This window comes from Nannobrachium achirus (assembly GCF_963921795.1).
Source record: "Nannobrachium achirus genome assembly, chromosome: 20".
NCBI lineage: Eukaryota > Metazoa > Chordata > Actinopteri > Myctophiformes > Myctophidae > Nannobrachium > Nannobrachium achirus.
Genome location: NC_137827.1, coordinates 35,681,185 through 35,707,403, shown reverse-complemented (window position 1 = coordinate 35,707,403; position 26,219 = coordinate 35,681,185). Strand labels below are relative to the sequence as shown.

The following is a 26,219-nucleotide window of genomic DNA, read 5'->3' as shown; positions in this document are numbered from 1 at the left end:
TCAGTATAGAGATTTGTCCCTGTTATAGATAATTAACTTGATGCAGATATTTCTTCTTTAACTTGAGGTATGTTGATAAATCATACTATAGCTATTTTGAATTGTCAGGGAGCTATTTTAAAACAGAGATCTGATCAAGGAGCTTTTGGACTACAATGGTGAGAGACTGGGTCTTAAAGATAATGATATTTTCTTCTAAGGTCTTTAGACTATATACTAGGCTAATACATGGCATATAGATACACACACACTGGCTATTCAGATTCTTCTGTGGTACAGCTAACCCACAAACAATGCTACGATTGCTACCAGTCTGCCTGAATGTAATGTAATAATATATCAATCTCTTAGTCTCCATTGTTAACAGCGCAGGCAGTTAAATGTAGAAGTTGGCAGGGCTAACATCGGAATTGCTTCTCATTCCCGAGAACAATGAATGTACGGGAATTTGTCATCCCTTCCCTGTGTGTTCTTGACAGGCATTTCCTGACATCATGACAGGCTAACATAAACACTAAATAGATGTGTAGATGTCGCTCACTGACAGTCTAAAATTAACTGTTTGGATGTAGACCCCTCACTGCTCCACCCCGGGAGCGTGTCGCTATTTCTACAAGTCATCTTTTCGACAACCAAACCTAACCCTAACCCTAACATCCGTGGGGTGAGTAGCGATACCTGCCGACGCTCCGTTGTCAAAATGATGTGCGTTCAAAAAAGCGAGATTTCCCCCTCCACCCCATGGAAAACAATTTCTGGCATTGTTAGCAAACACATTTAACTGGAGCATCCTAACAGTGAGTGAGCAAGCAGGGGCTCACAATCAGTGCTTTGCTCAAGGTAACCTAATACATAAACTGGTTGTTGTGAAGATGCTTATTATGCTGACTTTCCATTGTCAGGTTGGGCACTTTAACCTCTAGGCCTCCTTTCCATCTGTATTCTGTAACCAATAACCATAGGCTAAACAGGAGAAAAGAAGACTCCTGCTTTAGCAAGCATCACTGTGCCGGCCAATGCCATCCTGTGACCAGCATGATTTAGAGCTAACTTTATACTCAGCAACATTTCGCATCAGCTGAATAAACAGATCTCTTGGCAGAGAACAAGGGTAAAAAGAAATGACCTTCCCAGTCAGGTCCTGCCGTCTCTAGTTATAAAAGCTCTGCCCTTTGAAGGAAACCCTTTAAATATTTCAACAAAGGCATTTTTTTTTGTCTGCTTCTGCACTCCATGCCAAACGCCTGCCTAGGTGAATGGGGAGATATATTAAGGTTTGTCAATGTCATTGTGAACAGTTTGCTCTCAGTCTTTTTATTATCTATCTAGTCTCTTAGTCTTTCTTATGTCAATCTTTTACAAAATGATACATCAAGTAGCAGGAAAAAAAGTCAGCACCTAAAGCTAACCATTCATTATCCCCAAAACTGAGGTTTCAATCTGTACTGTTCCAGTCAAAAATGTAACCACTTTCATTCTGGTACCCCCTTTTTTGGGCATGTCATAGGCGAAAAGTTTCATAATAGTGAAAATAGCAGATGAACAAGCAGCTCATGTGTTGCGATGCGACACAAAGGGCTGAAATAACTGTAATTGACGCAAGCTTTTCTTTATATGGATTAGTTTCCAAGCAGTAGGTTTTAATTGTGTTAAGTTAACTATACAGTACTATACAGTACGTAGTACTACGTACTGTATAGTATACAGTACGTAGTTAGGTGTCTCAGTTCACACTCATCTCCTAGAGGCTACAGGTGTTTACACAACATCTAGATGGTCCTCCTGATGCTGTAAACCCCAACCATATGGCACTCCCAAGTAGTAGTACTCCAACCACAACTATACTATTTCCTACTACGGTTTGACCCAGGTCTCTACCTATCGCTGGGATTACCATTGATGCGTTCTATTTCTGGGTCCTGTGATGCTGCGAGGGGATGTAGTGCACTGGCAAACTCAGGGGACACGGAGACGGCAGCGGTGCTCTTGCTCACTATGCGAGTCAGGAATCAAAGGCCTCCATTGTTGGAATGAGAAGCAGATGTTCGTGTGGAATTCTCCTGACTGCAGCAGTTTTTTTTTTCATGCTCGTGCTTTGAGCATTCTCCCTCTCTTTCCATACCCTTCTCGCGTACGCTCTTATGTCTCTCTGTAAACCTGATTTTATGTACTTTACCTGAAGCTATTCTTATGTGTTGGTACAGAGAGAGTCAAGGCTGTCAGTCACTCTTTCAGCTTCCTCCTCCTATTCTTTGTCTTTCTTTCTCCTACTTCTTCTTCTTCTCTTCCTCTTCCTTCTACTCTGGGGACACTATCCCCTCCTCCCTATACAAGCACAGATCATTTTCCTTGGCTCCGTCATCAACTTTAGTTCTGGAAGTGTTATAGGTTTTAGAGGCACTCCACCCCTGTGATGTCAACGGAGGCCTCCTCTCTGGATTTGCACCCCTCTGATATCAAACGAAAGAGAGAGCGAGAGACATAAAATATGAGACATAGACAGAGCTTATAGAGAAGGTTAGAGGCTGCGTCTGAAGTGATTCTGCCACAGTGAGAGACAATCACATAGTCCCCCTGTTCTTACAGGCTACAAATGGCAGCAGAAAGCAGTACCGAGCTGACTGGCTATATGTGCTGCATTGCTATGCACACACGCTAGTGTTGCATCACCCCTCTCAAGGCAATGAAAGGGGGATCGAAGAAGGCAGCAGTAATTTCATTATCCAACCCCCTCGCCCTCTGCTCCACTGTGTGTGTGTGTGTGTGTGTGTGTGTGTGTGTGTGTGTGTGTGTGTGTGTGTGTGTGTGTGTGTGTGTGTGTGTGTGTGTGTGTGTGTGTGTGTGTGTGTGTGTGTGTGTCAGGTAATCTGCCCGTTAAGCTATGGGAGTTCATGGACATTCCCCAGTGCCGTGATGGCTCATGGATAGACTAGACATGACACAATAGGCCTTTAAAATCATTAGTAATGACTAGACAGCCAAGCATCTAGATTCTACGCATTGCTTTTCATCGTTTAGCCTTGGCTGCTCTTATAAACAAACGGATCGGTAGTATTACTGTGAAAGCCAGGTATTTTGTTTCTACCTGATGGAGTAACGTGATATGACTTCAGCAGAGAAACCACAACGAGGGCCATTAACTTAACTGTGTTACAACATGACCTGAGCTGGATGGGCTGCACGCTGTCCTCCTCACTATACCTAAACACATCTCAAACCACGAGGTGAAAGCAACATATGATCCTTTGAATGGGAGTCGTATATCTAACTGCAATTATGTCATTTTTGTCAGTTGAAACAAGAGTCGACTCTAGATGGTGTAAAGGCCAGGTGAGCAGCGTCAATTCTCAACTCATGAATTTTACAGAAGCATTACTATGTTTACTGTATCAGCATGATTAAGTCTAACAATTTTACTTTCAAATACTTTCATGTGATTGTCTCTAGGCTACATTAACCTACATTGATAGATTGATTGAATACTTTATTAACAGTTTGCAAAAAGTACAAAGGAACAGTTACAGTTACACAATAATGCTAAAAGGATAACACAAAAAACCCAGAGGGCTTGTTTCCATTGTGGTCCTATTCAATTCATCAAGACATAAAGACATACAATAATATACAATAAATCATCATCATCATCATCATCATCATCATCATGCTCGGAGCAATACATTTACAGAAAATATTATTTTGGCAAGCTAGAAGACTTGTCTTGGTCCAGTTGCAAATTGCAGACAGGTACTCTTTTGTGGCAGTTTTGAAGGAGAGTACAGACTCAAGTTTTGATGGCTGGTGGTAGGGCATTCCACCTTTTGGTGGCGTAATAGTAGAATGAATTCATCCCCATGTTCGTGCTGAATCTAGGAGGAATGAGATCAGTGGAGCTCCCGCTGGTGTTGTGCCCGTGAATGTTTCTCACTCCAGTAGTAGGTACACTGAGGTGGGCACTGGGTACTGGTCCCTTGAGTATGTTGAAAACCAGGCTCATTTCAGACTGCTGTCCTCTATCCATCCCACTAGCATAATGAGGTGAGTCCTAGGTATGGGGCCTAGTAGTAGTCTGATTAGTTTGTTTTGAGAGGTCTGTAAATATAAAACTAAAGAACTAAAAAATAAAGACGTTTTTGACCCTGGGTCTGGTGGTTGGTGTAGATCTGAACGAGTCCGTGTTTGAGAGAGAGAGATAGAGAAGGGGCAGGAAAGTGATTAAATTAGTTGGATCTGACTTCTAATTAACCCTTGGTGCATCTCATAGCTCAGCTGTTCTGAAGTTGTGGTTGACATATGGTGAAGGCAAGAGTGCAATAACACGCACAGGGTGTGTGGTTGTGTACATGAAATAATAATAATAGGCGTGTGCATGTCAAATATATTTATGTGTGCAAGTACTTGCATTGTGCATACGTTTTTACTTTTGTGTTTATATTGTGTGACCCTAGTCATAGTGTGTATTTCTCTTTCATGCGTCTGCTTGTATACGCATCAGTATGTGTGAAGTTTCGATGCACGTGTTTGTGCAATTAAGTAGAGCTCAGCTTCCTGAAGGTCAGCAGCACAGTGTACTGCCCTCCTGGTCATGGCTCATCAATGCAACTGTGCTGAGTGTGTTTTTTACCCATCACTGTGAACATTAAATGACCAACTCTAATGAAGACCAATGCATTAGGCTATGTGCACAGTATGCTTATTTAATGTATAGCCTACCTAGTCCAATTGTATTTTTTTGACTTTGCAGCAACAGACCACTTAGCCTATGTATTGGCTGTATGTCTATATGCCTGTCTATAATGCCTGCATTGCAGCAAGAGTCAGAGACTAACATTTTTGGACTTTAGTAGTAGCACTAGTAGTAGCACAAGCTACGTAATGTAAAATCCTGACGTTATTTTTCTGTATTTTTTTGAGTCATGAAATCACCCCCCCAAAAAGCATTACCTTCAAGGACAAGGACAACATTATGTAAAATGTTAATTCCATCCTGGCTAATGGCTATATCTTTCACATGCTGATCGTTATTCACATTGAGGTGCGTGTAACGTGACACTAAAACAGTGTCACATGGTCCCATCTGTTTTGAATGACAATGTAGCTTTTAACGTGAGCTGCCTCCAACAGGAAGAAGTGATCATGAACTTTTGATTGTTCCTTAGCATTCTTTTGTCTGAGCTGAGACAATTCACACCTGGAGAAAGTGTCACATGTCCCCCAGGCAGATCTCCTGTGGTTATCGCCATGACTCACAGCTAATGGCATCTGTTTGTGTGTGTGCGTGCGTGTGTTCTGTGTTGTTCCATCTCTCTATTCATGTGTTTATGTGGGATTCTTCTGTGTCTCTGTGTTTCTCTTTATTTTCGGGTTTCATGTGTAAAGAGGGCAGAGGAGAGAGAGAGATTAAGCTGGTATGCACTACACAGTGGTGGAAAAAGTATCAATACGGCAATGTAGAAATACTCTGTTACAAGTAAAATAGCAGATCTACAAGCTCACAACACGTTGTGATAGATCGGCTATTTTCAAATAGTTATAAAATAGGGCGAAAGTGGTTTATGTATGTTTTATAATAATATTATAATTCATACCTACAAAGTAAGCAGTAACTAAAGTTTTCAAATAATTGTAGTGGAGTAAAAGCACAATAATTGGATCCGAGATGTAGTGGAGTAGAAGTAAAAGTACTGAAAATTGGAAATACTCAAGAAAATTACAAATACCTCAAAACTGTACTTAATTACAGTACTTAAGTAATGTACTTAGTCACTTTACACTGGTACGTCACACCACTTTTGTTGTTACGTCCCCCGTGGTGAAGTTCAGAGGTGAAAATGGGGAATCAAGTCAATTTTAGGGTGTGAGTCACTGGCCCACCACACGCTCCTCTTTCATTCCTTCTCTGTCTCTCCCCCTCCACTTCCATCGCTGCGCGCCATCAGGGCATTCCATCAGTTCACAGACAGATGTTCAGATGCTGCCTGGGAGTCGTTGAACATTCCTCTGTCGTGATGTCAGATAGGCATGGACACCAAAGCAACACGGACAGGAATATTCCTGTCGCATTTGGTCTCTTTCCATGCACAGTCAAATCCAGAGTACTCTGGGTGTATACAAGGTACCCTTATGGCTCATTTTTTACTCTCCAGATGAAATTGAACACTCAGGATTTTGCCGTGTGTATATCTCCCGCTCTCACCTTCTCTATCTGACTACTATCACACACTCACACTCTCTCTCTCACGCGTGCCCGCGCGCGCACACACACACACACACACACACACACACACACACACACACACACACACACACACACACACACACACACACACACACACACACACACACACACACACACACACACACACACACACACACACACACACACACACCACCCATTTTGGTTAGTAGATTTGGGCCGTAGCAAATGTTAATGGACAGACTCTTCTGCAATACTAAGTATTCAAGACTAACGTGAAATCCTGTCTGTCTCCACAGCGGCTGTCTGTATCACTGGTACCCATGCCCTGTCCTTTGAGCACTGCTTGGCCTGCTGAGCCTTTGGGTTCTCCATTGCCTGTGCTTGGCTACAGCTGAAGCAAGGCTACAGTCGCTATTGGTTCTGGTGGTGGTGGTGGTGGTGCAGGTGGGTCGCCCGAAGGGGCCCGATAGCAGGCAGGGCCTGTTCTGTCACAGCCACACGAAGATGAACAAACTGACTTTCCACAACAACAAAGCCATGCAGGACCGCCGCTGTGTCTGTGTCTTTCTGCCCAACGATGACACGCTCAACGTCATTGTCAATGTAAGTGAAATCTATTCTACGATAATCTTGTGTGTGTCCAGTAGTGGCAGTTTAAGCAGTTTCACAAAGCTCAATAATAATGTGCTCTGATCTCCCCGCTCCTCTCAGGTGAAGACCTTGTGTCAGGAGCTTTTGGTACAGGTGTGTGACCTTCTCAGACTGAAAGACTGTCACCTGTTTGGACTCAGCGTCATTCAAAGTAAGCAAAGCCCCCTGTCTGATTCTCTCCTTTCTCTCCTGCCTGTCATAAATGATTGGTGGTGATTCAGTCTTTAGAAAGTAGGGGTTCATTTAGTTTGTTTTGTTGATTTATTCCCTTATAGACCCTTTTTCCTAGAGCGCTGCCGTGTAGCTGCGGTGTCAGCGCACAGCCGCACACACACATAGGTGTCGCTTGACACCACAGTTATGGTTGCTGCTCTGAGAAATCGGTCTATAGAGGAGAGTGGACATTCTATTAGTGTTGTTGTGACAGAGAGGCAGGGAAGGTGACAGGGTAAACAGTATAGGGTTGAGAAAGGCACTGGTAGGATTTGATCCTACTATGCAGAACAAAATACACAGTCTCAGTGACATTACAGTTTCCTATCCTATGCATAGGCAAAAACCTAAGCAAAAAGTATACTCTATACACTAGCATGCCATGCACCAAGCAGAACAAAATACACACAGTCACAGTGTCATTACAGTATCCTGCCCTGTGCTTAGGCAGCTACATAATATGCAAATACACACTATGACAATCACATTACGACATCACAAAATACACTGATATAATGACAGTGTCGGTGTCAGAATACAATGGTATCGTTACAGTGTCAGTAGTGTTATCAATACAATAACCGTGCAATAACCGCACCCTACAGTGTTGCTGGGGAATAGAATACACCGGCGGCGATGCTACATTACAGCAAGAGTCAATGTCTGTAACTGTAACAGTTATTTTGCTGGTGTTACTTCAGAGTAGTAAGTACTATATGTATGGCCACTCAGCTCTTTTGAAGAAAGGATAATGACATTTTTTATCTATTATTTATTACCAGTGCTTGCACAATGTGTCACTGGATTTGCACCTGAGTCTCCCACATGGGAAACCACACATCTGCTGCTCATCCAAAGGGGCCATGGGAGATATTAGGTTTCTGGCCATCAGGCAGGCCATTCTGCTACATTTATCCTCCTTTGACGCCCCACCCTCACTCCCCCCCAATCGTCCGATACTGGAAAAGTCTTCAATAATAGATTAAAAACCAGGTGACCAAATATTCAGCCTGTTACGACCCACTGGGTCTAGGGCAATAGGGACGCAACAACGGTAAGATGATACGAGCCAAACCCTAAGTTTGATTACACAGTGAAGTAGCTTAACATAAAATTGGTGCAGACAAAATATAATGAGGTGCTACATGCAAAATGTGAACAGGGCCGAGCAGGAACCAAACCTCAAACCTGGACCCTTAAATCAATGTACATGTTCATCGTGCACATGCACTGCCATTCATGCACACGCACATATACACTATATGTACCATAGGTGTTACATACAGGCGACAACTTATTTAGACACCGAATGCATTTGTGAATGTTTTCTGATTAGTTAGGTAAGCATTGTTTACATGAACAGAACATGATAAACATTTGTGCAACCACTGCAAACAACTATTATTATTTTCAATCTGTCAAAAAACAGGAACATTTTGTGGTGCGTTGAAAACCGGGACATACCGGTACCAAATGCTGTATGCAACTCACAAATTCATCCCACAAAGAAAACATGTCATGCACAGAGACGTGTGGTAATCTCCCTCTAACCAAAAACTCATGGGAAGCAAGAATCTGCCTTTTTTTTTGTATTAATCTCTCACCTATGTGTAAGGGCTGACTCCTGTGAGTCAGGGCCACTTCAGCCTGACTGGCTCCCATTGTGCAGCAAGGTCAAAGTTGTTTTACGGCGACAAGGGCTGGGCGAGGGTCATATGCATGGAATGAGTCACCCCGTCAGTCCACTGGCTTGTAGCAGACAGCGGGTGACAATTGTAAGCAACTGCGAAAAGGGAAGCAAACCGCAAAGGGCAGTGTTTTTCAGACAGCTGGCCTCCAGATGAGCCAATGACAGCCCAGCAGGTCAATTGAGCAGGAGCCAATGGGTCTGATTGTGGGACATTCCTGAACTGCTTGTCTGAACAGCGTGAAATCCCCTAGGCAAACAGTGTCCACCCACCCCCTCTGCCTTGCTGGCTGTCCCTCACTGACCAACGCAGCCACAGCCCACCTCCATCCATGCCAGACCTGAGTCTAACAGTAGTTGTGAATAATTAATTGTTTGCTAGATAATTGCTTTGTAGTTCAAGATCGGGAGAGTTTACTACATAGAGCATTGCACTTAGTACTAGAATGTTAAGACAATTAACCACTAAACCCTGTATTTAGTTGACCGGAGTCCCCAGGGCTTTATTCTCGGTCCCTCATTTTGTGCTACACTAAATATCTTCTGCAAAAAAGAGACAATATACAGCTAACAACGCAGATCGGCTAACAATGCACATCATCTGTTTCCGCTGAATGTTCTCCCCAGAAAAGGGATGCTCGGGTTCATGTGGTTAAACAAATGTTATGTCAGTTTTATATGTAAATGCATGTTGATTAGCTGACATACTGTATTGTGGCCCTGGTGTGGTAGATTCTATTAATCTGGTACAAAAAGGTATTAATTATTTCAGACTCCTATGGTATTTGACTGTGGTTCCATATCCAGGTTCAAACAAGTTACAAGTTATTTCCAGTTACTGTTTAATTGCTGCTCACTATCCAGTCCCACGCCTACACAGCTCACTGAGAGTGCATGCATACGGAATAATAGTTCATAGTTGAAATCTTATTCAGGGCAATTAATACATCTTCACTTGCCAATCACAAACTAATGACCCTGTTTTCATATATTAGAATATTCTGAATAATAACAAAACAAAAATCAGCAGTATATAAAGGGATAAAATGGACATTATTCTGTCTAACATCTGCCTATGAAACTATCTTGGTTATTGTGACCCATTTATGGCATTAAGATGTCCCCGGAGCTACTCACTTGCTCACATAAATATTACATACATCATATGTCGGATTCATTCAGAATCAATGGGGTTACATTTATTATAATCAAATTATTGTCTTAGGAATGCGACAAAAAATATATATATATATTCTTGAACTCAAGTCTCCATGGCGTGAGTAATCAATTGAAAGAAAAAGTAATTTGGGGGGTGAACTACTCTTTTAATCAGATACTAGAAAATCCTCTCTCATTTCTCCTTCATATCTTCCACTGTGGGTGTTTTCTGTAGCAACTGGAAGAGTTGTCAGATGACGAGCATGGCTGCAGGTCATAAAACGTGTGGCTTCAGGAGCAGATATGAGAGAAAACAGTGGAACAACAATAGAGGGACTCAATGTAGGAAGCTGTCTGATGTGATCGCTCTGGGGCAGTCTTTAAACTAGTCTCCTTCACTGGGGACTTCACTTCTGTATACTACACCTACGCACGGAGGCCTACATGCACGCTGTCTTTCAATACACATGTGAACGTGCCTGTGCAGACAGGCAGGCAGGCAGGCAGGCAGGCAGGCAGGCAGGCAGGCAGACAGACAGACAGACAGACAGACAGGCAGGCAGGCAGGCAGGCAGGCAGGCAGGCAGGCAGGCAGGCAGGCAGGCAGGCAGGCAGGCAGGCAGACAGACAGACAGACAGACAGACAGACAGACAGACAGACAGACAGACAGACAGACAGACAGACAGACAGACAGACACACACACACACACACACACACACACACACACACACACCCACGCAAAGGCATACACAAAAACAAACACACCACCACATACATTACATACTTTCGTATACGCACAAGCCACCAACAATAACAACCTAAAAAACACAAACACTCACAGACAGTATAACGTTTCATAAACAGAGATGATGTGGATGGGTATTGCTTTACAATGCCTTGCAAGCTTGTAGATCTGCTCTTTTTGGCGGGTGACACCACCACAGGACAAAGTATAAATCAGGCTTATGGCTTCTGACCATGGTTCTCTCTCCTCTTCAGATAATGAGCACATTTATATGGAGCTGGGGCAGAAGTTGTCCAAGTACTGTCCAAAAGAATGGAAAAGAGAAGCCAGCAAGGTAAGACATCAAGCTACTCACACGTCTGTCATTTACTTACTTCATATATAAATGCATTCTGTACATCAGAAGGTACAATCACAGAGTTTTGGTTTCAAAATGAGATATCCAGTTTTTGGGGGAGAAAATAAAAGTGACAGCTGCACAATTATTATAGTATCAGAATCTTTCCTGAGTGGTGTTTGTATGTGTATTTGGTGATCTGTAAAATGGGTTGTTATTCATTAATACATAATTGATAAAATAAAAGAGCAGGCAATACTTATATTATAATATTATATTATATATTATTTTGATATTACACTACAGTATATAGAACAAGCACACCATTCAAAGTAATAGGGCGACAGAAAAGAACACATCGACCACGTCCATTGAAGTGTTACCATGTGTAAGCATTGAAAAATGCACATTTTACCTCACTGCCTTGACAATAATTGTGTCTTTGGGAAACTTGAGTGTTTTTCTTTTGTGTCATTCACAGGGCATTGACCAATTTGGGCCTCCAATGATCATACACTTTAGGGCTCAGTATTATGTTGAGAATGGGAGATTGATAAGGTAAGTACATCTCCATGGCCACCCAAAGTGAAATATTGTTTTATTCTTATCAAGAAGCAAATTATAAGCATGATTTTAGCTGGGTTCTTAGGTTCTAGGTGTTTACTGTTCACTCAACCACTGGACACAAGTGTGATTTCCATGTTTTCTCTGTGTCACCTACAGTGACCGGTCAGCCAGGTATTACTATTACTGGCACTTGAGGAAACAGTTGCTCCTCTCCCAGTGCATCCAAAGGGAAGAAGCCTACTTTCTGCTAGCTGCCTTCGCCCTGCAGGCTGACCTGGGAAACTTCAAGCGTAACAAGCACTTTGGGAAGTACTTTGAACCCGAGGCCTACTTCCCCCCTTGGGTGAGTATGTCTAATGTGGCCCTGATGTGACCGCTTATCCATCGAGGTTGTCAGAGTGGAGGCAATGATTTAAGATTTGCTGCCAAGCAGTGTCCTTTAGAAGATGACATGCAAATTTGTGAAGTGCTCCACATTTCTTTTTAGGGTCACTTGCAATGTCCCAGGCCATAACTACTGTAGATGTTCACGGTTTGAAATCCCACAACAGCCAACGTGTCCTGTCCATCCTTGTCAAAGTGTCCTTGAGCCACTGTGACTATGGGACAATGTTGATGCATCACCAGACTGCTTATTAATATATCGTATAATTGAGTCAGCTTGGAACACAAAATCTGCAGTGAGGCTATCTGATATTGCAGTGCTTCATCATAGTTCTCCCTGGTAAAAGACATCCCCGATCTCAGCGGGACTAACCATACATTTAGTGCATGCTACATTTGAAACTGTAGGCTACATGCTATAAATCCAAGTCTCAACAAGTTGCATTTTTCAGAATGGAGCTTAATATTAGTAGCTTAAACAAATGTAAAAAAAAAGGGGGGGGAAAAAAGCAATCCATGAATGGGGAAAACCATCTGTCTTGATCAAGCGTGCTACAATAGGAATCCTGAATGTGCAGCATGTGGCTGGTACAGATCTCTGCAGGCAGCCAGACAGGCAGGCAGTGTTCAGGCACTAGCCTACTGTCTGTATGTAGGTCTGTAGCCACCTTCAATTAATCATGCCGGCCAAACACTTTACGACAGGCCCTCTCATCTGAGCATGTGAGATAATGAGAACTGGGACACCACAAGTTTATTTTTGTCCCTGGAAGTGGCACACTTCTTTTCTTTTCCTTTTTTAATTTTGAGAAACATGGCTATTGGCTATTGTGGTGACGCCTGTTAACCGCCACTCCATTCACCCCATCATCCCCTCCACCCGCCCTCCATCGCTCCTTAAAGCCCCACCCCTCTGATTGCCCCTCACTTCCTGCGATTAGCCTGCAGTCCTCTTATCGTTGCTTTGAAGCAGCAGGCACAGGAAATTGTTGTTTGAGCACGATCGGGGGACACCGTCCTACAGTAAATCTCCCCAAAGATTTAGGTACTTTACAAAGCTTAGTTACAAAGTCTCACAAAGCCACATGCAAAGCTTAGAAAGTGCGTTTCCGGTTTCCCTCTGGCTCTTTGCTTCAGATGTCAGTCTCAGGCCAGGTTGAGGCTCACACGGTTCACATCTGTTAGCCCTGCAGCAAGGTGCTTCATTAACTTCATTGGCAAAGTGCACTGCTAATCTGCCACCGAGCTGTGTTGGTTGTAATGAGCCTGAGGTCCAGCTCCACTGTAAGCCATGCAGGGTGAACTCAATTACTGTCAAAGCAACTTATCACTTATGTTTCACCTCCCTCTATACCAGGGGTCTTCAACGTTTTTCAGGCCAAGGACCCCTTAGTTGAGAGAGAGATGAAGCAGGGACCCCCACAACTTTCTCATAGTTTCATTGTTTGACAGCACAATCATCAATGTATTTTGGATTCATGTACATTTTAGTTTTAAGATATTTAACCACTTGAACTGTCAATACTTGGCCTTTCACTCCGTACTTAGTCTGCTCTTTTCCCCCTCTACACCAAACGCCTTTGCCGAAAATATTACGCTGCGAGGCGTTGTGAGCTTGGCTATTTTTGGCTCAAGTTTCTCCGAATATGGATGCTAGGGTTCAAGTGGTTAATATTAAAAAAAAAGAACAAAAGCTTCTATCACACAAAGATCTGGAGGACCCCCCTGCTCTATACCTATCCGCATTCGCTTACTGTACTATATATGCTCTTCTCAATGCATAGCCTATATGTTTGTATTCTAGTATGGAATAAAAGAGTATAGCCGCACACTCGTAGCTGCTTATGCAAATTTGATTGTAATACAGAAATAAAGACGAACGTTTTGGACAGACTTGCTGCCTTCTTCAGGGTATATTCTAGTATGGGACATGTGGAATAAGCATTTCTATGCCAGCAGTGATTACTGCCTTGCTGTATTGCTATACTGTGCGTATAACTAATCAACTGTGATCTGATTTAACCTTCAGGTGATAGCTAAGCGTGGGCGTGAATACATCCTGAGGCACATCCCAAACATGCACAAGGACCAGTTTGCCCTGACAGCTTCCGAGGCTCATCTCAAGTACATTAAGGAGTGTGCACAGCTTGATGATGTCACTGTTCACTACTACAGACTATATAAGGTGAGCGATTATAGGACATACGATATAGGACTATCTCTTGTGCAAGTAAACTAGAGCGAGGCCAATCTTGATGGGAGTTTATTCAACGACAGGGGGAACAAGAAGATTCATTTATACCCAGGGATATTAAGTTATATGTTCACATAATTATATCAGTGCACAGTCACGCATTCTGTTTGTTTTGTTTGTTTTGTTTTTCACAACGTGTGTGTTGGTTACATAGTAGATAAGATAGGTGGAAGGCTTTACATTATTATAGTGTTATCCTTCCTTTCTCATCAGAATCATCTCAATCTTTTTAACAGGACAAAAAGGAATTGGAGGCATCTCTAACATTGGGGCTGACTTTACGAGGGATTCAAATCTTCCAGGTACATTCTTATTCTATATTTCTCTCCTTTTTTATTTTGATTGTTTGTGGGTTCTTCTTCTTCACAACCATGATGGATATGGCCATTAAGTGGACAATTTAAATCTTTTTTCACCTACCTTCATGCTTTCTTAAATACTTTCAACCTGGTGTCCCTATTTTGGGCATGTCATTATAGGCCCAAAAAAAAAACATGATCAAAAATAGCCAAATTAACAGATCTGCGGTACAAGATCACAACGCATCTGGATGCAATGGGTTATAGATTGCTTATTTTTGCTATTCGTGATTGTCGTACGACAAAGTATATAAGGCTTAAGTGGTTCATCTTGATCATCTCGAAGTAATGATAAAGTAGTGGGACAACATGGAATCCACAAGGGCAAAATAAGAGCTTTTAGTCTTTCAGTTGGCAAAGGCAAAATAAATGAGCTTTTACTGAAAGACGTTGTTTGAAAAGCCGCCACTGTCCTCTGACCATAGGCTTATGATGCATGTTCTTTGTTTCAGAATGTGGGCTCTGTGAGACAGCTCTTATACGACTTCCCTTGGACCAACGTGGGCAAATTGGTATTTGTGGTGAGTCTAAAACGTATTCAGCACACCATTCGTTAAATTACACATACATCTTTTGACACATGGCAAGCCTGAGGATGCATTTTTAATAGATGCCAAGTCTTATTTCACTACAGCAATGACAAAATCCAAAGCATGACCGACTCATGGTGGAATTCGACAAAGCCTAGCGCTTGTGTTGAGCAGTGGAAATCTTTACGCAGGGTTTCCTCTCCTTACTGACATTTTATCTTAGTTATCCAACAGTCTTCTGGAACTAATCAGGGAATTAGTGAGACTTTTCCTTGCATGCTTGCACACATGCATACATGATGGTCTCTCTCTCACACACACACACACACACACACACACACACACACACACACACACACACACACACACACACACACACACACACACACACACACACACACACACACACACACACACACACACACACTTTAGTGCAGTCAATAGCATCATCATAACATGCTCTCTCTCTGTAGTCACTTTCACACATTCACTGTATTATGAGGTTTTTCGTTTTGAAATGGAGGGGCTGTATACACCATACATGCAACATTTCAGCTCACTAGGATTGGGCATGCAACAGACTTTATGCTGGCAGGACCCTTGACTTAAGTCTGGGTAATGTAATATCTGATTTTTCTGATGTGTGAATGGACACAGTGATTGTACGGTGAATTTACATTTAGAGAGTGGACATGTTGATGACGCTTCTATTGTCGAGGAGAGAAGAGCATCCCCTCTCCCGAGGTGTTTCGAGAGAAAGTAATAGTTAATTGAAAATCTGTTTATTAATTCTCCTTTTTATTCTGTTTAAGTTGGAAATATTCACTGATTGAACTTCCATGATCAGTGGATCATAAGCGAAACAAAACACCCGACCTGATTTTCCAGTGTTCAAATGAGATAGGGGCTTGTGTCTCCTAATATCTCTATTACACCAAATATTATTTGTTAGTTGGCATCCCTGTGGCTGAATAAATCTTCTCATCTGTCTTCTGAGTCAGCCTTGTCGTTAAGCTGAACGGAGCAGTGGGTTAATTTACTTCCATAGGTTCTGTTATCATGGAAAGGCAGAGAGGCTTACTACTACTGTATATCTGTTTCACTCTTGACGACTTAGCGTTCCCTGCCACTCGACAATTAATCACATTCGCCAGAGGGGCTCAATTAGGATTAGCTACAGTATGTGTTATGGCTGCTGCTGCACAGGGGGGAAATCTAGTAATTTCAATCTTTGGTCGTTTTGTTTTTTATTAACGCTCCCAAAAGGCAGACTATCTGAGGACAATAGAGCTTCATCGACCAGCAATTCATGAGTATGTCCCGTGCACATTGTTAGCTGTTCTTTTTGAGTATACTGTACATTTTGAACATAAATTAGGCATCATTCTGTTTTCATTCTTTTTCTCTGCATGGGGGGGGAACTCACCTGTTGTTGTCGTGGAGTGAAAGGGTACGATGCCGTGGCTCAGGAGTGAAAGTGGATGGCGGTGTGTCTGTGGAGTGAAAGATGATAAAGACCTTTATTGATCCCGCTGGGGGAAATTCAGGCGCCAAAGACAGTACAGCAGTTAAAAACAGATTACAGTGCAGGGCTAGGGAAGAAAGTATAGTAGATGATGGAGAGACATAATAGTCAAGGCAACACCACCAGTAAGATGGGGAAATAATAAATATATAAATATAAATAAGATATGCAGACGATGTCGTGTCTGTGTGAGTGGACGTAGGAGATGGCGTGTCTGTGGAATGAAAGTAGGAGATGTCGTGGCTGTGGGTTTTCCCCTGTGGATGCAGAAGAGGGCCTCTTATGGCTCCGTCCCTCCCTTCCCCTCCTGAATAACAGGCTTTCTTTCTGCCCTTGCTCCACCCGCGGGCACGTCATCATCCGCTGCTGCTGCAACCACGGCCAAGTGAGTGAGCCAGCAGAGCAGCAAAGAAGGAGGGTGGAGGGACCTGTGCACGTGTCAATAAACACCAGATGTTGTGATGGTTTAGTGGGAGGGGGATTCTGGGCTCACGCCACTGGCAGAACTGAAACCTTGCTCTTCATGGGTGTCCAGTGGCGTCGCGTTTAAAATCAAAGAGAGAGGAAATGTGTGTTTATGTATTGTGTAGCTGCTCTGGTTGACGCACAGCTAAATCCGGAGTGTTCATATATACTTCACTGACTGGAGTCCCCATGGGCTCTATACTTGGTTTGATACTTGCCAATCTACAGGCTCACAACACGCAGAGTCATAAGAGGCTGTTCTGTGTCCACAGGGGAAAACCCCCAGCCACACCATCACCTGCTTTCAACACGATCTGATATTTTTGCCAAATGTTCCCCAGAATAGAGACGCTAGGGCTGGAGTGATTAACTCCTGAGAGTGTAAAATGAACAATTTCAGATATGTGCATCTGATTGAGGATGGGGAGGAGGAAAGAGGCCCTCAGGGCAGAGCAGGGGTTTTCTTTCGATGTGTGTGGCCCACATTAGGGACATGATGGACATCTTGGAGAAGGACGTGACTCACAGCTGTCCTCCTCATAGAGAGGTCAGATGGACTGACTACACAGTTAAATCCTGAGCCTTAATTTAACTCACAGACCAGTAAGAGTTACATTTGGTTACATCTGTACACTCCCGGAGTTAAAATGACACTGAGGAGTTTACTGTGTGTGTGTATGTGTACCGCACAAAATGAGAAGCGTTTCTGAGGAGTGGCCAAACGCCCTTTAATAACCGACACTGACTGATATCCGACACCGGCCTGACTGTACTCCACTTCAGTGTACGCGTGGATTTGGGACACTGCCAGTGGCTGACCCGTCACTTCTAAGAGCGCCTCCGTTGGGTTTACACATGATATGACCAAGGATTTTGTGTTTTGACAATGTGAGAATGGTTGAGAAGTACTAGTATATTATATAGTAAAAGTACACATTATGCAGAATGTACCATTTCAAGTTTTCAAATGTGTAAAACATATTTTGAAAATAGCAGATCTACAAGCTCACAATGCATTGCGATGCGACGCATTGTGAGCTTGTAGATCGGTTATTTTCAAATGGCCAAAATGTATATAGGGACGGTTGCCCCACAGAGCAACACTGGTCTTGCAATTTGGGGTTTAACCACATGAACCCTTGCATCCCTATTCGGAGGGCAAACATTCAGCTAAAAAAAGTACAAGCTCAAAACTTGTCGCGCAGCGTTGTGAGCTTGTAGATTGTAATTTTTTACAAAGAGATTTGACGTAGAGGTAAGAAAAAAAGAAAGAAGATGGGACCAAGTATAGACTATTAGGAGACACGGGTCAATAAAGTACATTCATGGGATAAATGTTAAGTTACTGAGATGTGGGAGAATATTGTTCGTTCACTTTTCCCAGCCAACTAAAGGATTTTTAACCAGCGACATTCCAGCCACAAATCCACCTATCTACATTTTGGGCCAACCACTGCTCCAAATTTATATTTTGTAGAGGATCTTTTATGTACAAGTCATTGTCAGTCAACTGCCAATTTGTTGTTGTTGTTCCTTATTGTATGAATCTGAATAGTCAATTCAGCCGTTTATTTGCTTGAGTAACCCTACACAAGCAAATGGGGGAAAGAAACCTGCATTGCATTCAAGTTTCTGAATAAATAGGAAGAAAGCTGCATTTTGTAGTCGGGAATGTGGAGTTCAGTGCATTTTTCAAGGAACTTTAAATCCACCCCTTGAATGTGAAAATCCAAACCCCTGCAGAAATGTTTATAGGGCCGTCTTGAAAACAGCACTGCTGACACAGAAGACAGCTGTTATTGGGTCAAGCCTTTTCCAAAGGCTTACAAGAGAAAAGCACAAGCCCACCATTTTATTTTGTGTGTGTGTGTGTGTGTGTGTGTGTGTGTGTGTGTGTGTGTGTGGGGGGGGGGGGGTGGGTGTGGGGAGGGGGGGGGGGGGGGGCTTTGGAAAATCATCAAAAAGTAATGTTCTTGCTTGTTAAATGAATTCCCTCCATGGAGAAATGTTTAACAGATATGTTTCACCGGTTGTTGTCTCTCTATTTGAATGTAAGGGCTGCTAGCTGCAAAATAGATTTTCAAGATGAGACCTCATCACTCCTCTGTGGTTTGCCTCTAGGCTTTCCAGGCACTTAATCAAGACTGTAAATTCACATTCCTTTTTCGTAATCTTATATTATTAACTGTTGTGAAACAATGAGAGGACTTGCTTAAACCCATTGTTTTCTTTTGTGCAATTTCTTTCTGTTCTTCTCCTTCATGTTCTCAGGGAAAGAAGTTTGAAATCCTCCCTGACGGGCTCCCGTCCGCCCGTAAACTGATCTACTACACGGGTTGCCCCATGCGCTCACGCCACCTCCTGCAGCTGCTTAGCAACAGCCATCGCCTCTACATGAACCTGCAGCCAGTCCTGAAACAGGTCCGTCGACTGGAGGAGAATGAGGGTATGTTCTCATGCATTTCATATCATTATATACAGTATTAAAGCCTGCCTTACTTACTTAATAAGATCAATCAATAAGAGGACATTATGGTAGAGGATTATTATACATATGTTTATATTCTTACTGATTACATATAAAATATGACTTCAGATATGTCGAATGTCAAGAAATGGCCTTTGTTACAGCCCTAATGATTTGGAATAGAGAATCCATATCCTGTGCTTTTAGTTGAATTGAATTGAATTATTCATACACATCTGTGTAACCCTACAGAGAAAAAGCAGTACAGGGAGTCGTACATCAGCGATGCTCTGGAGATGGACATGGATCATCTGGACAAGCGCTCCCGGGCCAGTGGCAGCAGCGCCGGGAGCATGTCTCACCACAAACGCCTATCTCGCCACTCCACCACCAGCCACGGCAGCTCCCACACCTCGGGCATCGAGACGGACAGTTTCAGGGCCCCCGGTCAACCACCCCACAGACCCCTGCGCACCTGCAGCTCCAGCACAACCAGCCACGGAAGTTCACACACCTCTGGGATCGAGAGCAGTGGCAAAGAGCGGATTCTTGATGACGACGGTAAGACGGCAAAGTGGTTATTAAATAACTATACATTATTCATTATGTTTGAACAGGTTTAAATCAACCGCCACTTGTTCATTACAGAGATTGAAATGTTGGTGGACGACCCCAAGGATTATGAGGAGCTTCATGAGATGGCCCTGGAGCTCAACCAGGACCTGTGTATACATATAACTGAGGACATGCTGACCATGTCTCCTGACCAGACTAATGGATACTCAGGTACTGCCTTGCTGTCTCATCTGATTAATCATTTTTCAGGGTCACAAGGAACATAACAACTCAGTTTCTTGAATGCTTTTATCAGAAGCACTTCACAGTATCGTACAGAGACCCATTGGGAAGTCAAGTAACAAGCAACACATACAGCCTCCTAGCTAGGTCCATTAACAGACCATATTGGAAATGTGTTTTTGAGGCTTTATTTGTGTTGTCCTTTAAAATGCTGGCAGTCTGGCACTCTTGTGTAATCCATAAAAAGAATTGTCAGATAAATAAATAAAAACTAAGATAAATCACAATTTACAATTTAGGCATTTAGCAGCTGCTCTCATTCAGATTGACTTACAAATTGCATGATGCAGCATGAAAGACAAGTGCTACAGGGTAACTTAGGTAGACATTAAACTTAGCATCTGTATACTATAAATATATCTGTATAAATAACAAATGTGGCATATGTGGACAAGCAGACAGCATGCTTCTATCTAAATAACATAGCATATGTGAACACGCTACCAGCATACATCTGGATAACTTAATTAGCATGATACAACTGATTCAAAGAAATAAAGAGTGCCAGGGGGTGTGTCAGCACATAGTACACTACTGTTCACTTTCCACATCATCATGTTAATTCTGTTTCTGTGCTGATACTTTCCTTGACAAGATGTTGGTCATCTGGAGTTGTTATATACTGCTCAGTAGTTCTCAAAGTGGGCTCAAAATCTTTCACTTTAACCCTATATACCTGTATATCAGCTATTTGAAAACAGCTGAGCAATTTTCAAAGAAATCTACAAAACAAATATTGCATGGAGGCCCATGTCACAAACTATTTTCAGATGGGGATCGATGGCCAAATACTACATAATAATTGGGGGTCTTTTACATGAAAAAGTTTAAGAACCACTGCTGTAGCTAAGCCTTAGTCCTTTGTGTTTCGCAGGACTCATTGTAAAGGAAGTTAGCTCCTCCACTTCCAGCTCCTCAGAGACCGTGGTCAAGATGAGAGGCCAGAGCATCGAGTCTCTTCCTCAGGTAGGCCATCAGCACCGTTACACAACGCCACACTGCAGGGAAACTTAAACACATATTCTACAGTCCACACACAAAGTCCTATCCACCATACAATGACTTAATGATGTCATTCATCACAAAGCCTCGTTCATGCTTCTGTGACAAAGTGATGGATGTGCGACGAGGCACTCAACAGAAATAACGTAGTTTCAACTGAACATTTGAACACAGGCTTGGTCTCTATGGAGAACACAGGAAATAAATGAGAAAATATAAAAACAATGTGGAACTATCAAAACATCCAGATGTTAAATATACCGTATTCATTCATTCATTCGCCTTTTCAAAAAGTTTGTTGACTATCTCCCACAGACATCTGCATGCAGGAAGCCTCAGTCGTCGACGGATCGACACAGCCAGTCTCTGGACGACATCCGGCTCTACCAGAAGAGCTGCATGCAGTGGGCGGAGCTGTGCCAGGACACTGCCCACAGCTACACGTTCGGCTGCGACCAGGAGCTCAGCAACGGCTGCAGCCCCCAGGGTCTGGCAGAGCAGTGCGCTGGGATCCGCGGGGAGCAGCACCCCTTCCCCATCAAGAGGACCAGCAAATACTTCTCCCTGGACCTGACCAGCGACGAGGTCCCCGAGTTTGTGGTGTGACGGGCGAGGGAGAAGTGGACATAGGTGACCTTAGTGTGACCCTATTCTTCCATGTTAGTCAGACCCGGAGACTCCTGGTGGGAGGGGAGCGTTGGAGGTATGATGATAGATGGAGGTCTCCATATGTGGCCATTAACAACACTCAATGAGTGAACTGGCCCTGAATTGTCTTAACCTGGACCTACTTCATCCCTCTTACCACTATACAAACACACGCACGCACACACACACACGTACACCCACACACCCACACACACACACACACACACACACACACACACACACACACACACACACACACACACACACACACTTTAAATTAACAGACAATAAGAGCCCAGGAAGGAATCTTGGGAACTTCAATAATGGAACTAATTGGTTCAAGAGAACCTGCGTTTTTACAAGTTAATTCATGCTGCTCCATTTTGACACTCTGGTTGGGAATGGAGTGTGAAAGGAAACGTAAGGGAACGTCTCATCTCCGAACGAAGCTTCATTTTCTCTCAGAACGAATTTGGACTATGTTTTGACGAGCGCGTCATCTCCAACATCGTTGATGATCTACATTTTGTGTGTGCCTGCCTACATTGACTAAACCTTTATGAACTCACAAACTGGACTGTGTGTGGACATGCACAGTTGCACACAGGCTTGGGCATGCAAGGACACAGACACAAAGAGCATATCAATGTTTCATTTCAAGGAGTATCCATCTCCCACAAAAAAGGAGAATAATGGAATTACGAGCTATGAACCAAAGAAAAGTAAAAACTGAAATGGCAAACCCCTTTTGTGTTCAACTAATTCTCGTTATGTACAACCAATGAAATGAGTTAAAGATTAAGTAGGACATATGAGATTGTTTTTTAAACGTTTTGCTGCCCTAGACTATGAACATTTGGTTTGATAACATTTAACCACTTAAGCCCTATTCAGAAATGTTCAAAAATAGCCTATCTACAACTCTGCATCACTATTTTCAAACATCTTAGAACACTTCTGAATAAAACAACAACTTTTGCCTATAATGACATGCCCAAAATAGGGGCGCCAGGGTGAAAGTGGTAAACCACTGTGTGCACCGGTGTCACCCTCTCCACGTCTCTATTCTTCTAAGCAAAGTGTCTTCTAACAGTTAATTTTACCTCACCAGGAAGTGCAGTGTGCCAACTTATCCCTCACAGTCTCTTAATAATGTTCACAAATGTGAACGCAGTGCACGCACGTGCATACACACACGCACACCCCCAATGTGCCTTCACTACACTATGCAGGATGCTGAAAACCACAAACCCTTGACCCTTGCCTTGACAATCACACATCCTAACCTTAGACACAGTGAATTTTATAGTCCCAAGTTCTTGTAAATTTAAAGTTTTCCCCATTAATGTCTTCTTATTCAACTTTTCACCACTGACAAGATTTTCAAACGGTGTACATAAATAACATTCAGCAGACTAACCTGCTTTAACATTGGTGGGGGGTTTCCTTCATAACAATGTTAGCTACTTGACAACTTTAGTATCAAAAGGTCCCATCGTGCTGTGGATCATCACCTGACTAGACTGAGTTTCCTAGTAGGAATGAGGCTGAGTGAGTAATCCTACATGTTCTTACTTGTGCCGAGCTGAGGAAGGCTCCCCTGTAATCCACATACAAAATGGAGCCATGTTGGCCGTCGGCCAAAAAAACAAAATGTTGACTTCGTTCTGCATGACTATTATCATTTCACTCACTCGTCTCTTGGTTATTGTTACAGCAGAATTGTCTTTTTGTTTAGTGTCATTTTCTTATTTTTTTTGTCTATTATTTTTAAACTGGAACGTGTTGCATTTTTAGTTTTCATTTAAATAATTTTACCTTGCTGAGATCTTTTACATGTGTTTTTGTATGTGGATCGTCAGACTCTCCGTTTATGTTGAAAAGTTATTCTGTGTGCAGTGGATGTCTTTCAGTATTATAAGCAATGTATGAGACAGTATTATAACCCTGTGATGTCAGATTCATATCTGTATTATCGCAGCCCTTTATACACAACAAGAAATACTTTTTTATCACTATCTAATAGCAGTTACAAGTGAACAAGAAATATCATTGTAATTAACAACAAATAACAGCTTATTATATTTCACAACTAGGTTTTTTGCTCTATAAATCACTCAGAACTTAAATACACCACTTACGGTGTAACTGGGAATAAAAGGGTGTCGTTGACAACAGATAATTTAATTTCACATGGTATTTCTGCTCATAAATCACACACAGCTGAGATTTAAAACTGCATTTGTGCGATACTCTGCCTGAATCGATAGAGAAGGGGAATTGCCATAAAAAAGCGGTTGTGTTCACAACTCACAACTCTCCACCTCCCCTGAAGCACCTTCCACTGGCTCCCCAGTCCTTGTCTATCACAGTGGTTCTCAACCGTGTGGGTCGGGACTCCCACGGGGTCCCAAAATGATTTGGGGGGATCTCCACTCAACAGTAAACAAACCAACATAAAGTTTAAGTGTATAGAGGGTATATGCACATTTCTAAAGTGACAATTTAAGGACGTTTTAATACCTCTAAAATGACAACCTAAACAAATTGTCAAATATTAGATGCCGTAATTGTGAAAATAGCAGATCTACGCGAGGCGTTGTGAGCTATTTTCATAATAGAACCGTGTTATACCAAATGTAAAGCCCCATATGGTTGAGCGGTGTCCTGCAGGGCTCGACAAGCTGATCGATAAGCTTACGACGTTTCGCAGCGCGTAAACTTTGTACAACTAATTCGTTTCAGGCCTTGTGACTATCGCACAAGCAGCTTTAAACATGTCAATACTCCAACAATCTTTAAACAAACTATATTTGATTAAATTATCAATTGTCATACGTAGTGACCTCAGCTTAACTGCACATACCAGTATTTACAATAGCAGGTCTATTTCTGCGGTAAGCTTGTTACTCCAAATGTCACTGAAGTACATTAGAACGACATTACTTTATTGTACTTTCTACTACGACAGTACCATACACATCAGCTCATGACTGGGGAAATACAACAACATTTCGTCATATGTTGTCTTATCAATATAGTTTAGCACTACAAGTCTTTACATGTGGGTAAACTTTTTTAAATTAATTTGTTAAGGTTATATCAAAGTGAGAAAGAAATTAATCTAGAAAAGGGTTTGTAATTGTTTTCAACTATGGGATGCAAGTACTGTCCCAAAACTGCTCTGAGAGTAGAAGGAACATTTTGATTCCATACTAGAGGTGTGTGTGTGTGTGTGTGTGTGTGTGTGTGTTGAGGCCTATCAATAGTTATGACATGTCCCCCTTCTGTGCACAGCTGTACATCTATCCGTTAGTAATGGTTGCACATTTTAAAGTATGCCATATCAATACCTCGAGACTGGTAAAACGAGAGAAAGACAACTGTCTCAGAGGCAATAAAGCATTCTTAAAAAGGTTGAGTGTCTAAAGATTCATACACCTATGGATTTGATACTAAACAATACAGCATTCTATATTTCTATATTTCAGGTTGTTTCTCTCACTGTTTTTTCCACTTATGTGTAATTGTTTATACTCATAACTCTAATGGGTGTTTTCTAAAATCCTGTCTTTTGACAAATGACAATGATGTCCCTTTTCTGTATTAGAGCAGTGAGTGAGTGAGTGAGTGAGTGAGTGAGTGAGTGTCAAGGTACAGAGCCATACAACCACAACCCACTTTCCTGTCCTTAACATACTCAATACATATTTACACTATGTAAGAGTTTGTATGTCTGCACTATGTGTCCATAATCCTTTCTGTGAAAGGATCTCCCTTCAGGAAGAAAGTGAATGATTTTGTTTTTGTCAAACCCTGTAGTGAAAATTTATGATTTGTAATTATGAAGTCTGGTCCGTGCCTTCTTGGTACTAATGCCCTCAAATAATCAATAAAAAGGTACATTTATTTGCCAAAGTTGAACTGTCCTAGTGTCCTTGTCTAGTGACATGAGTGTTGTGTTGTGGCATGTTCATTCATTCATTCATTCATTCATTAAAACAAATAAACATATAACTCTCTGGGAGTACAGGTTCATATTTTAAAGAGAGAGCTAACCTAGTGGGGTATGTAAAGTAGCATCATGACAAAACAAAAGCAAAACACATAACATCCCTAAAGTAATGACATAATCAAAACTCATACCACTGTAAGGTAACTTGAATGTTGA

General features: G+C 42.3%; 1 protein-coding gene across 1 annotated transcript in view; it reads left to right on the top strand.

Annotated features, from left to right (window-relative positions):
• frmd6 (FERM domain containing 6) overlaps positions 1-25,966 on the top strand; it is a 33,120-nt gene extending 7,154 nt beyond the window's left edge. Inside the window, exons 2-14 of the mRNA XM_080750119.1 lie at positions 6,493-6,799; positions 6,908-6,998; positions 10,907-10,986; positions 11,471-11,547; positions 11,713-11,899; positions 13,970-14,125; positions 14,431-14,496; positions 15,006-15,074; positions 19,345-19,519; positions 19,793-20,101; positions 20,189-20,326; positions 21,273-21,364; positions 21,716-25,966. Of these exons, the coding sequence (XP_080606245.1) occupies positions 6,701-6,799; positions 6,908-6,998; positions 10,907-10,986; positions 11,471-11,547; positions 11,713-11,899; positions 13,970-14,125; positions 14,431-14,496; positions 15,006-15,074; positions 19,345-19,519; positions 19,793-20,101; positions 20,189-20,326; positions 21,273-21,364; positions 21,716-22,006 (1,830 nt within the window). The 5' untranslated portion in view covers positions 6,493-6,700 and the 3' untranslated portion in view covers positions 22,007-25,966. The remainder of the gene's footprint in view (positions 1-6,492; positions 6,800-6,907; positions 6,999-10,906; positions 10,987-11,470; positions 11,548-11,712; positions 11,900-13,969; positions 14,126-14,430; positions 14,497-15,005; positions 15,075-19,344; positions 19,520-19,792; positions 20,102-20,188; positions 20,327-21,272; positions 21,365-21,715) is intronic.
• The last annotated feature ends 253 nt before the right edge of the window (positions 25,967-26,219 follow it).